The 13043-nt window shown below is 49.8% G+C and overlaps 4 protein-coding genes across 4 annotated transcripts; 2 read left to right on the top strand and 2 right to left on the bottom strand.

Annotated features, from left to right (window-relative positions):
- Positions 1-413: 413 nt before the first annotated feature.
- Positions 414-2518, top strand: CTAM01_05555 (primary-amine oxidase; the record flags this gene model as incomplete). Its single annotated transcript, XM_060521585.1, has 3 exons — positions 414-799; positions 860-2292; positions 2355-2518. The coding sequence occupies 3 exons, from the start codon at positions 414-416 to the stop codon at positions 2516-2518; spliced, it is 1983 nt and encodes a 660-aa protein (XP_060383799.1).
- Positions 2519-3008: 490 nt separating this feature from the next.
- On the bottom strand, positions 3009-5483 carry CTAM01_05556 (uncharacterized protein; the record flags this gene model as incomplete). The annotated part of the gene is made up of 2 exons (XM_060521586.1): positions 3009-3338; positions 3414-5483. The coding sequence occupies 2 exons, from the start codon at positions 5481-5483 to the stop codon at positions 3009-3011; spliced, it is 2400 nt and encodes a 799-aa protein (XP_060383800.1).
- Positions 5484-6235: 752 nt separating this feature from the next.
- On the bottom strand, positions 6236-7418 carry CTAM01_05557 (pyridoxal reductase; the record flags this gene model as incomplete). The annotated part of the gene is made up of 4 exons (XM_060521587.1): positions 6236-6627; positions 6697-7132; positions 7191-7282; positions 7349-7418. 4 exons carry the CDS (start codon positions 7416-7418, stop codon positions 6236-6238), a joined length of 990 nt encoding a protein of 329 aa, XP_060383801.1.
- A 3059-nt stretch (positions 7419-10477) lies between these two features.
- On the top strand, positions 10478-13015 carry CTAM01_05558 (alpha-N-arabinofuranosidase A; the record flags this gene model as incomplete). Its single annotated transcript, XM_060521588.1, has 8 exons — positions 10478-10556; positions 10747-10899; positions 10962-11538; positions 11606-11682; positions 11754-11932; positions 11990-12484; positions 12542-12674; positions 12744-13015. The coding sequence occupies 8 exons, from the start codon at positions 10478-10480 to the stop codon at positions 13013-13015; spliced, it is 1965 nt and encodes a 654-aa protein (XP_060383802.1).
- Positions 13016-13043: the final 28 nt, after the last annotated feature.

Raw genomic sequence — 13043 nt, forward strand, 5'->3', positions numbered from 1 at the left:
AGATACGCTTGGTTTGCTAGCTGATGAGCGTGTTCAGCTGCCATTGTCCCAAAACAAAAGAGTCTGAGAATGCACTTATTTCTGTTTGCTAATTAAAATGGGATTGTTCTCACCCCGCGTGAAGACAACAAGTTGCCCCTCTTTCCGTTTTGGGGAGTGGTGGGTCGCTGCTGGGAGAATGTCCCTTTTGGGAAACATGTAAGTCCGCAACACGAATCGAACGACTTTGGGTAGTCCATTATCTTTCGTAATGAATACAAGTTCAAAGCAGTGTATCAAGGGAGTAAAAATTGTAAGTGTTCGTATGAGAACATGTAGTATTTTAAACTGGTGCTGCCAATCGAACGCAACCGCATCTTGACCCTCAAGCACTGCACTTCCTGACCTGTAATCAGGCTTATTAACTTGTCACCATGGCCAAGCACCCCCTTGACCCCCTTTCGATTAACGAAGTGCGTCAAGCGTCCCGCGCCCTGTTCAAAGGACTGAGCCTGCAGGAAGATGAGATCAGGTTCAAAGTAATCGATCTCGCCGAGCCTTCGAAAGATGAGACCTTGGTTCACCTCCTGGAACGTGGCCCTATGCCCGATCGTAGGGCTAGGATCTACTATCAACGGAAGCAAAGGGAGTTTATGAGCAGAGCAATCATCAACATAACCCGCGGAACTCTCGAGAAGACTGACGACCTTCCTGATGCCCAGGGACCAGTGGACTGGGTTGAATACGACCTCATTACCACAGCTTGCAATGCCCATCCAGATGTCGTGGCTGAGGTCGCTAAGCTGAGACTCCCCGAAGGGTGAAGCTCTAATTCTCTTGATTTTGATATGCCAGAGTTAGTTAACATGATATGACATAGAGCACGAGTTCTCAATGACCCTTGGGCTTACGGAACTGACGATGTCGAGGAGAGACGCCGTCTCTTCCAATGCTACATGTATCTTGCCCTCGATGACGACGATGAGGCCAACCACTACTCAATCCCCCTCCCTCTTGCACCTATCTTCGATGCTCAGACTCTTGAGCTGGTTGAATTGCAAAAGCTTCCTTTGGGGATCGATGACGAAATTGACGATGAAACACAACCCTGGGTACCTGTCAAGCCAGTTGAGTACAGCGCAAACATTCTCGGACCCGATGCTTTTAGAAAGGACCTAAAACCACTACAAGTCGCCCAACCTGAAGGGCCTTCATTCGACATCGAAAATCGTAAGGTATCATGGCAGAGATGGCAATTTCAACTGGGATGGTCTCTACGTGAAGGTCCAGTTCTGCACGACGTACGTTACGAAGGCCGGCCTCTATTTTACCGGGTATCGATGAGCGAGATGACGGTACCTTACGGCGATCCTCGAACACCTTACCACCGGAAGCAAGCGTTCGACCTCGGCGACTCCGGCTTCGGTCTCACTTCCAATAGCTTGTCTCTTGGCTGTGACTGTTTAGGCCACATTGCCTACTTTGATGGCGTTCGTGTTTCAGCAACAGGAGAACCTGTTGTTATGCCGAACGTTGTCTGCATGCACGAGATCGATGATGGAATTGGCTGGAAACACACGAACTTTCGCAACATGAAATCTTCCACAGTCCGAGACCGGAAGCTCGTTGTCCAGTGCACTTCCACTGTAGCCAATTACGAATACATCTTGGCGTATGCCCTGGATCAAGCCGCGAATATTCACATCGAGGTGCGAGCAACTGGCATTGTCTCCACTATGCCAATCCGCCCCGAACTCAAGTCGTCGCCTTGGGGAACTGTTGTGGCACCCGGAGTCTTGGCCGTTAACCATCAACATCTTTTTTGTGTCCGAATAGATCCGATCCTTGATGGGGCAAGAAAGAACACAATTGTATACGAGGACTGTATTCCTGTACGAGACGATCCGGAGCTCGACCCCTACGGATGTGCGTTCCGACTTAATACCACACCTATTGTTTCACCAGGTGGTTACGATCTCGATTTAACAAAAGCTCGCACGTACAAAATTGTCAATCCGGCTCGCAGGCATGAGGTATCGGGAAAGATGGCTGGGTACAAGCTTCATGCTTCGCCTAGCCAGATGCTGATGATGGGGCCCGAGACTTTCAATCATCGACGCGGAGTCTTTGCGTCCAAGCCAATTTGGGTTACTCGGTACCGCGATGACGAACTTTGGGCTGCTGGAGAGTTTACGAATCAAAGCCGAGAGGATACTGGCCTTGTAGAGTATGCTGCACGAGCGGACAATGTTGAGGCTGAAGATGTCGTTCTGTGGCACTCGTTTGGTCTGACACACGTCACACGCCCCGAAGGTACGAGGTGATTCTTCCTGTGTTTCTAATGAAGAAGATACTTACCGTGTTTGGAGTCTTAGACTTCCCTGTTATGCCCGCGGAAAAGTTGTCATGTGCCTTGAAGCCAACGAGTTTCTTCGACCTCAACCCCTCCAACGACGTTCCGAGATCCAACCAACGTGACAATCAATCGACGCTCCATGACCAGATTTCGGCTGCTCCTGGATGCCATAAAAACCCATAGACACCACGTCTGTAAAGTGTTAATGGGGGCCAAGTGATTCTATAAAGAGTGGGATGTACTAAGATACTCGTAAAGGACCATTTACGTAGCTGTCTATCTTTACTAGTCATGCCATCTTCAATTATCTGGGACGCCCCTCATGTGAATAATGCCAGGGTACATGATGGTTGGAAAATGAAGTATCGACCGAATCAATTGAATATGTTGCAAATTACTGCTCGATGACACCGCCATTGCTGCAAATTTACCTTGTCCAGTTCACTTTGTCCCAACCCAATCTGGCATTACTACATGCACTGATCAGCAGTCTATCGAAAGAGCATCCCATCACATGCTTGACACCATGCTCGCAGATAAGATAACTCTTAATGGCAGGGCACAAGCATGGGTGAATACTCCAAAATGACGCTGATCAATACATTGGATATAACAGCCTGACGCCTACGGTTCGTTCTCTAGAGTATGTATGGGCAACATAAGATAAGGTCGACTAATCTTCCAAGGTAGGCTTGCTCTTGAAAGCTTCAGCTGCCTCTCGGAGAGGCGCCTTCTGGTTTGGAGAAAGAACGGGTACGTGGCCAACAACCGCAGCGAAAACGATACCTACAGTATCTCCTGGGTTGTCTGCTTGAAGCGAACGGAGCTGATTGGACTCGATCGAGCCGCCATTCTTAACATCTACGTTTTCTCGCACGCGTTTCAAAACAGCCTTGCAAAGGTGGTCGGTGTGAAAGTAGTCGAGAGTGAGCTCGGGAACCTCGTCATGAACTGCGAGGGCGACTTGACGAACTAGCTCAGACAGGAGGAGGGCACGGTGCTTCTGTTGGAGATTGTCAGACATATGGACTATAAAGAACACTTGGTGGCAATGGTAGAGAGCTTCATAGCATCTTACCTTGGGCTTTTCGGGGTCGGAGGGGGTGCCGTCGTTGCTTGCTTTGCTAAGCCAGCCACTTCGCTCAAGGATTTGATCAATGACGTCCGCGTTAAGGCCTCTGGGATCCGAGTTGTCCAAGACCCTAGGGGCAAACAAACAAGAACAGACTCCCTTGAACTTCATGATCCGAATGCCAGCTTTTGATGTCATAACGCGATTGTTGTTGGGTTTGTTGCGCTTCTGGATCCATTGCGCAGCCGAAACTCCTTTTGAGAGCCCGAAGTTCTTGAAATACGCTTCTGGGTTCACTGGGGGATCGCCGACGAAGAAGGCGGTCCGGCCCTGTTGCTCCATCATTGAATCCAGAGCGTCCCATTTGTCCCCGTCTTGCAACAAGCCTTCCTGTTGGAGAGCCTGGTAGAGCTGGATGCCGTGCATCACGTTACCGGGCTTCGCAGCATACTCGGCCCCCACGCGGTGAAAGAGAGTTCGGACGTAATGCAAGAAGAGACCGCAGTACATCGGGTGATGTTCTAGGAAGTTTGAAGTCCTTGTCTGAAGCCTCGATGCAATGCGAATGGCGTTGAATGGGTCTTTTCCGGGCCCCCATAAGATTGCCAGCTTGTGAAGATCCTGCATGCTCTCCCTGACCGCACCCTCTCGATTGCTACGAATACGCAGAGCCTCTTCGACACTGTCTGCGATTGGCTTCAGGGACCGCTGGAAATCTCTCTCTCCGTTTCGAACTGAGGGTCCGAGGGACTTGAGAATATCGAGGTACACTTGGGCGGAGAAGCATAGCCATACTTCCAATTTACCCGTGTCCATCACGTATTTCAATCCTTTGGTGAACTCATCCTGAACTGGGGATCCCCGAAACAGCTGAAAGAGCATGGTTTGATCCGCGAAGACTTCAAGGAGTGCTGCCTTATCCTCTGCCCATCGCTCGCGAGCGGTGGTTCCTCTTTTCTTGTCATTGTACCAACCAAACTTCCCGTTGTAATTCGGAATGTTTGAGGACGATTCGCTGCTGCTGAAGGCGTGAAGAAGACTGAGAGTAGTGAAGTATAGGTCGGAGGCGTCCTGGTAGCAGTTGAAGTTCAAATCATCACCCCACTGCTTATCAAGAGGGTCCTGGCCTTGAGCTGCGCAAGCAGCCTCATAGAACATTTGGATGGCTTCCATAGCACCTCCAAGCTTCTCCATCGACGTCGCAATTTCTTGCTCCATATTGCGCGCAAGCTGCAGAGCGGTATTGGTGGCAATTGAAACGGCGGCGAGGTCTCTATCTCCTGATTTATACTCGGCCCAGAGCTGGAGAACCTCTTCGCGGAGTTGGCCGAGATCCTTGAGGTACGCAGTGTAAATGAACAGGGCTGCAGTATCGGAGTCGTCTTCCTCAGCTATGAAGACTTTAGGAACCTTAGCCTGACGCTCGATATTTGGGGCAGCTAGGAAGTCCTCAGATGGCTCGTACACGTCTAGGATGGCGAACATATTTTTGGGTCCGTCAACATGCTTGGAACCATTCTTGAGAGCCTTTTCAATGCCGCGGGTCGCGTCTTGTAGAGCAGATACGTCGAAGGCGCCCACCTGGGATTTGAAGGCATCGCGAACGCGCTCAAGAACGGTGACAAAGAAAGCATGTTTATTGTCCCCACGGTAGTCTTTGAATCGTCGAATACCTCCCAGCATGGAAGAAAACCGCTTGCGAGTTTCAATGACACGATTGAGGGATGATATGAACGATTCCGGGACCTTCAAGGAGTCGGACAGCTTTCCCGTGACGAATTGGGCCAGTGGCAGGAAGTCCTTTATAGCGATGATGTGTTTCGGCATCGTGTCCTCAGGCGCTTCCTCCTCAGGCGCCTGCAATGGGTTGATGATAGCCTGTTTCTTAGCCTTCTTCCGCGCCTTGCCCTTCAACCTCTCAGACGTGGGCACTGAAGATGTAGCCTTGGCGGGTGGCTCACTCAGGGGCTTGGAGTAGCCGGAGCTTATCGCGGTGGCAGCCAGCCACGAGGCAACGGCATCAGTATCGCGCTTGTATTGCTTATAGGTTGAAAGTAAGCCTGAAGAAAGCATCATGGCGTATGTGCCGATGGAGATGAGCAAGAGACACCGAGAGGGGTAGCAGAGTAGTACCGCAATTTTGGAGCAGGGGTAGAGAGAGAGATTATCAGAGTGAAATCTCAATGATCAACTCGAATACTTGGCAAAAGCGTGTAATCGATTAGTGGTGAGACAGACTGGATCTTCCGAAGTTTAGAGGCTCTGGACGGGCATTGAAGCTTTCACCACCTGCCAGCGAGAGAGTAGGGCCGGCTGAGGAGCAGTCACGTGGCCATAGCCAGTGGGTCGTTACAAAAGGTAGGTAATCCAGTATATCTAATATCCCTGATCCTGTCGGGTGTGGAGAGCGTCACACAGGTCTTGCACATTGTTTCAATCTGCTAAGAGGAATCGAAGTCGAGGATGAACCGTAGGCAACATATGCCGCACTATCGCTGAGTCAGAACATAATAAGGCAGGCAATGGATCAACGTGCCTAACACGTAGACACTTAGCCCTTGCGCATTTCTCCCAGCACTATCGTCGTCGTCTCGGCGACTGGCGCAAGGACAGCCCTGCTGGTATACCACCGGCGCTTTGACACTGTCGTGGACGCTCAACAACGTGTGAGAAGTAGCTACTCCAGGCATTTGCTCAAGTATGTAATTACAACAAGCGAACATGGTCGTCTGGGGCAACATAAGTATATTATAGTAGCATCTCCGCTACTTCAGAGACTTCCAGATATATTGCAAATCAAGCGAAAAGCATGGGAAAACGGCCAATCCTCACTGGTTGAGATACTTCTCAAACTTGCCGCCATAGCGCTGTCCCGCGATAGGCAAGCTCTCAATCAGCGCCCAAATCTCTTTCAAATCGTCGTCGCTCAGCTCCACGTCTACGCAGTTCTGCACCACTCGCTCCGCTTTTGTCGACCCGGGAATCGGGATGGCTCCCTGCCGCCGCACCCAAGTGATGGCCACCTGCGCAACCGTCGCACCCTTGCGCTCGGCAATCTTCTCGACCGCCTCGACAAGTTTGAAGTTCTGGATGAAGGCGTCCGACTTGAAGCGCGGCAACATGCGGCGCATGTCGTTGGCGGGGAGATCTTCAGGCCTGCGAAACTCGCCGGTGAGGAGGCCACGGCTAACGGGGCTGTAGGCGACGAGAGCGATGCCGACTATAGTTATTCTTCGAGTTAGTCATTGCTATATTATGAGGATGCGGCCCGGTATGGCAAGAGACTTACGCTCGTGGCATGCCTCGGCGACACCGTTGGTTACGGCATCGGGCGTGAAAATGCTTAGCTCGATCTCGACTGCCGCGACGGGGTGCACGGCGTGCGCGCGGCGTATGGTCTCGGCGCTGACCTCGCTAAGGCCGATGCCCCCGATCTTGCCTTCCTTAATGAGTTCTGCGAGAGCCTGGACGGAGGTTTCGATGGGGACATTGGGGTCGACTCGAGCGCACTCGAAGACGTCAATCTTTTTGCAGCCACCAAGGACTCGAACGGCCTCTTCGACGGAGGCCCGGATGCCCTCCGGACTGCAGTCCGGGATGTGGGTCTTGCCATCGTAGGCGCCCTTGATGCTGAGGACGACCTTGTCCGCATCCTGCGGGTTTTGCTCGAAGTAGTGTTTGAGTAGGTGCAAGGAATTTCTGTCAGGAGTTCCGTAGTGGATTCCCTGCTTCTGTGTTAGTACATCACATATCAAAGATGGCTTTTGTTGATGGTACCCATACCCCGTTCCAAACGTTGGCACCCTGTTCGAGCGCAGTCTTCATCAGTTTGGTTGAAGCAGAGAACTCAATCTGGTCCCAAGGACGGGTCAATCCTGTGAATCATTGTCAGCAAAAGAATACAGTCTTGTGATGTCTGTTTTTGAGTTTAGCGAACTCACCCATCAGTCCGTAGCCGGTTGGCCCAATGGACTTTCCGACAATGGTCTTGGCGGCTGTAATGGACCTCATATTGGCGATGATCAAGATTGAGGTACCAAGCTTCGACAGGGTATGGTGCTTAAGGTGTAGTGTACAAAGCAGGTATCTCGTAAAAAATGCTGGATTGATAATGTTCCAAGTTCAAAATCATTAGAAGGTATCTTAACTGCGTATATATACACTTCATTTCGATCCAAGCCGTCGCGGCCATCGCCAGTCATTGCAGGTATGCCTACACCATAGGTAGTGCTCAGGTAGTGTACAGTGTCCCCAAAAAATTAAATCCGGCTAATTATCTCCAGGCGCATGAGCCGGGGTCGGCCGCCGCCTCAGCCACATTTGTCGGTCTCTGGTGGGCCTTGGCAGGGTTTACGGAGCTTATGATAAGATCCGGTCCGTCTTACTCACAGGCTGCTGCTGGCGGCGCAGGGAAACCTCGCCCCTTATTGGGCGGTTCCATCGGATTTAGCTCGACATGCCCTGAGTGACGACGCAGCATTCCTAACCGTTTACCAAAGGTCCAATTCGGTGGGCGCGGTCTACCAAAGGCCCAAACGTGAGTGGATGCGTTTCCACTGTTAACTTGGCTGCCTGAACTAAGAAACATGTAGATCCTTTGGGTCTTGAGGAAGGAATAGGCAGACAGACTTTATGATACTTCATCGAGATAATCTCTGAGGTACTTGTTGAAGATAGTATCTGATGCTTAGATATCAGTATGCAAAACGATCTTCAAACCATGGCATGCTTTCGTACCTAGCCTTTGCCATCATCTCTCTAGTTTCGAGACTCGTCACGACGATATGGAATCACCTATCCTGCCGTAGCTGATATCCTACTCTCGCTGCAAATAGAGCCCGGATGACGACTGGCTTTCAGACACCAGCGGCTGAGCTTGCTATGTTACCCCATTCGTTCCATGTCGACCCTATTCTGATTCGAGTCATCTCACTAACAAAGTCGGCATTGGTCCTTACACGATGAATCAGTAGTTGGGCCGCAGCCGTAAAGATCTCGATTTTCTAGCTGGGTGCCGCGCATCTTACGTCTTTCAAGACAATGCCAGACTACTTAACAATGTCTAACCTCTCTTGGAGGTCCTATGCCCCGTCTAATCCGTTTGCCTTCATCAACGCACTCATAGTCTCTTCTTTCTCCCCGTTCAATATGGCGGCTGGGAAATTGATCGCCCGGTCATTATTAGCATACTGTGTGACGATTCCGCGTTCTAGCGTACAAGGAGGTGTAAACAGATCACCACTTCTAGGTGGATAGTTACTACATGTAAAGACTTAACCCCGTGCAGTTGTCAATAAAAAGCTAGAGCAGATGGAAAGAAAGATATTGGGCTTTAGCCTGAGCTTATACGAATAAGCCATCAAAATAATTTAAGAGGAGAATCAAGTCACGACATATAGGTGTTGCGGCCTAGAGCAAACAATAGGTATCAAGCGATAAAAGATTGAAAGTACGGCCAGCCACCGTAGCTTTCCGAATTTAGGCGGACCCATCCGCGATAATCGTCATGGTCTTCTTCTTATAGCTCGTCAAGATGAAATTGCTAGGAGTACAAGCTACAGCTCTGATCAATTGAGAAGTCTACAATGCTGTCCCTGTGATACCTAACGTTTTCAGCCGTGCCTTCAGATGTTTATGTCGATTGACTCTGGACTTGCTAGGTTTCTGCGTGACTGGTTCAAATTAGGCCAATTTTACGATCAGAGTTTGATTAGTTCAGAAGACCCTTTCCCTGGTATAACATTGCGCGCGATGAGCGGGTCTACGCCGCTCTTACACTTACCATCGAGAGTGAGAGCATATTGAGCGGATTAAGGCAGGTGTTGCTACTGATTGAGTAGATATGGACGTAAGTCTCGGTCAAAATCACAAAGAGGATACCGGCAAGGAGAGACTTTGCATCTTTCATTCGGAAAGAAAGTCAATTCTAGCATCTAATCAGCTTGATAATCTACTGCGAGAGGCTAGACTCTACTTTAGAGGAATGCTACTTCCTGGTAGTGTAAACACCAACATCCACCTGTGACTCGGTCTCCGCACACTCTCTGCTTCTAACAAACTTGCTGGGCTCTCTAACTTAACGTCTAAACATGTAATTATAATGGTCTTTTGTTCTAATAGCTCCTCTTCGCACGAGCGGTCAGCTACATTGCTCAAACGTCCGCGCAACCAATGCCTTTGCGACCACGAAGAGACATCCTCGAAGACCACAAACGCTTAATACCTACTTAGCAATAAATCTCGAGTTTTCTTTTGAAGGAGGCTGATGTCGGAGAAATTACCTTTTATAAGGCCGTAATTAGAATAGGCCGGGATGGAAATCATTGACAATAATGGCTTCGATTTTGTCACTACTCTGGGCCATTAATCCAGGAGCAACTGCTAGGATCCGCATGGCTTCCAGCAACCTCGACACATTCATAGTAGTCGTTGCCCATCCAGGGCTCCGAACATTTCTCCACATAAAGTTAACGATTGTTGTTCACCCGGGAGTATTTACATTGCGAAAGTCAAACGCAAGGTCATTATTGGAGCGGCTCTGTCGGCTCCCACGGGATTAGGCCCCCAGCCAAGTCATGAGACACGCGGGCCCAAGGAACAAGACGCGGAGAAATGAAGATCGTGACAGTTCTACACTTCTACAAAACCTAATGCTACACATGTGAGTATTAAAGTAAACTGCTTTCGGTTGTGTTGTAACTTCTCTATATTTGCTGCCGAACACCCTGTATGCGTTCATCCAAAGTAAGGACATCTCCACATGCCACTTAAGGGATGCTCGTGATTACTCCACAATTTGCCGTTAAAGCTACCCGCAATCTTCGGAGAGGAGCGTATATCAGCGCTTGCGGCTAGAAGCGAGCACGACTTTCCGCTAACTTTACACGTCCTCACAATGCCTCCTTGGCATTATGGCCACCTGGGTAGTCGTTTGTCATATGCGGAATGAGCTCTTCGGTCTTGGCAATCCCACTAATTCGTCTTGCATCCAGACTTCCGCGACTTTTCTAGGAACATAGATTCATCTACGGAAAGATCTCGAGGCGAAGTATTCTATTTCGCCACCAATCATGATGGCGATGAGCAACAATGATGCCTCTCATTTCTCTTTCAACCCTGTTGCCTTCTTCTTCCTAGTAATCGGAACTCGTAAGTTGTCAGTTGTCAGATTATGTACCAGTCGACTGAGCGCCATTGGAGCGTATCCAATACATGTAAGTATTTCGAGTCATGGTTGACAATATTGATCGGTGATATATAGTCAGAATGCTAGCTGCTTTATGATTGAGTTGAGCCCGGTAACAACCTTCATCTCTCAAGTTTTTGACTTCAAGCCAAGCCATGCGCTGTTCTCAATTCTTTAGCCTCGTAGCTATAGCTACTGTGGCAGGGGCACTCCTGCTTCAGGTTGATACCGGAAGTCCTGGCCATGAGTTAAGCCCTTTGCTCCACGGTCTTATGTTTGAGGACATCAGCAACAGCGGCGACGGAGGTACAGTTGAACCCTGGCCCATCAAAGATAACAATTGGCTGAAACATGAAATACGGTGATAGGCCTCTATTCACAGCAACTAAGAAATAACGCATTTCAAGGCGGTGTGACTACCGTCGACCCCTGGACAGTTCATTATGGCGCGGCGGAAATTTCCCATGATACCCAAACACCACTGACCAACGCCATCACTTCATCCCTCAAGATTACAATCCCCACCGGCGCTGGTGGATTTACTGGCGTTGCGAACCCTGGCTACAGAGGCATCATCGTGAACGGCGGGTACTACAATACCACTTTCTGGCTTCGTGGTGATTTTCAGGGCGATGTCAAGATCCGCCTTCTAAGCAATGAGACTGATGTCGAACATGGCTGGGCTATCATTACCGTCGACTCCAAGGCCGATTCATGGACGCGATATGAAGCCGGATTCTGGACGACAGCCGCCGCCGATGGGAACAATCTCTGGGTTTTCGAGATCTTGGCCGAGACTCTGACTAGCGGAAGTATCAATCTTGGTTACCCGACCTTGTTTCCTCCTACTTTCAAAGGTAGAGAAAACGGCTTGACAGTCGATCTGTCCGAAGCCATCGTAAATCTCAAACCCCAATTTCTGAGATTTCCTGGGGGTAACAACCTGTGAGTTGCCTTGGTATCCTTATCAACTGCAAGTCCAAAATCCAATCACTGACTACTCATTATGCAGTGAGGGAGGCGGCCCACATGACCGCTGGAAATGGAATGAAACAATAGGTTCTCTTGAATCTCGACCAGGACGTTGGGGTAGGGCCTCGTTGCACCTTGATGTTACTGCGATGTGAGGCAATCGACTGATGTTTTTGACACTTGTATAGGAACTTGGGGATATGTTAACACTGACGGCCTTGGCCTCATGGAATACTTCCAGTGGTGTGAGGATATGTCCTTGGAGCCTATCCTAGACGTATGGGCTGGTCTCGGACTTGCGGGACTCCCACCATTAGTAGGAGATGAGCTTGAGCCGTATGTTGAGGACGCAATCCGTGAGATTGAGGTATGTTGTCTACCTACGTTACTACGCATCAGGTAGTCGTGCTGAACAACGTCTTAGTTCGTCATTGGTGACATCGACACGTCTGGCGGGGCACTTCGCGCGTCTCTCGGACACCCAGAGCCGTACCAGCTCAACTTCGTCGAGGTTGGGAACGAAGATAACCTCGCCGGCGGCTGTGAGTCTTACAAGCAGCGCTTTGTGCAATTTTTCGATGCCATCAAAGAGGCATATCCGCAGATAACTGTCCTTACCTCCACGTCTGACCGAGCCTGTCTGCCGGACCCAATTCCCGAAGGCGCATGGCTTGACTTCCACGACTACAATGTGCCGGAGAATTACATCAACGCATATGACTTTTATGACGACTGGGATCGCGCTCATCCTGTGTTTATCGGTGAATATGCCAGGTGGGGCGTCAAATGGTCCGATATGCGAGGTGCCTGCTCCGAAGCAGTCTATATGATGGGTTGGGAGCGTAACGCAGATGTGATCAAACTAGCTGCCTACGCACCTACACTACAGAATTACGACCCTGTCAACGGCCAATGGACGGTAAGATACCGATTCTCTCACAGTATATACATGTTATGCTGACTTGTCTTGGGTTAGCCCAACCTCATTCCCTTTACTAACAAACCCGATGGCATCGTTTATACTCCATCTTATCACGTCAAAAGGATGTTTGCTAATAATCATGGCGATGTTGTTATCCCCGTTACAGCTGATGCAGAGCTCAACCCTGGTGAGTTCAGTTCGCTCACAACTCTCAAGCCTTTGATAGGAACTGACCGCGAAATTCTTGTTTCACTAGTCTGGTGGGCAGCAAGCATGAAAGGAGAGGGCCAAGTAATCGTAAAACTCGCCAACTATGCTTCCAACTCGACCGAGATTCGCATACAAATCCCTGGAAAGGCAGACGTTAAAGGATCATTTACCTCAATCACTGCCAGCCCTGATAATGCTAACTCAGTCGAAAACCCCACGCTCGTTTCCGCGCCAGCTGTGCTGGAAGTTTCTGCAGACCCTCACGGTGTTTTTACCATCGAACTGGGGCAGTTCGGCGTTGGTGTACTCGCAGCCTGAGGTAGATTTACGTCAACGTAAACCACTT

This window comes from Colletotrichum tamarilloi (assembly GCF_030869305.1).
Source record: "Colletotrichum tamarilloi strain Tom-12 chromosome Unknown Scaffold_14.1, whole genome shotgun sequence".
Taxonomy (NCBI): domain Eukaryota; kingdom Fungi; phylum Ascomycota; class Sordariomycetes; order Glomerellales; family Glomerellaceae; genus Colletotrichum; species Colletotrichum tamarilloi.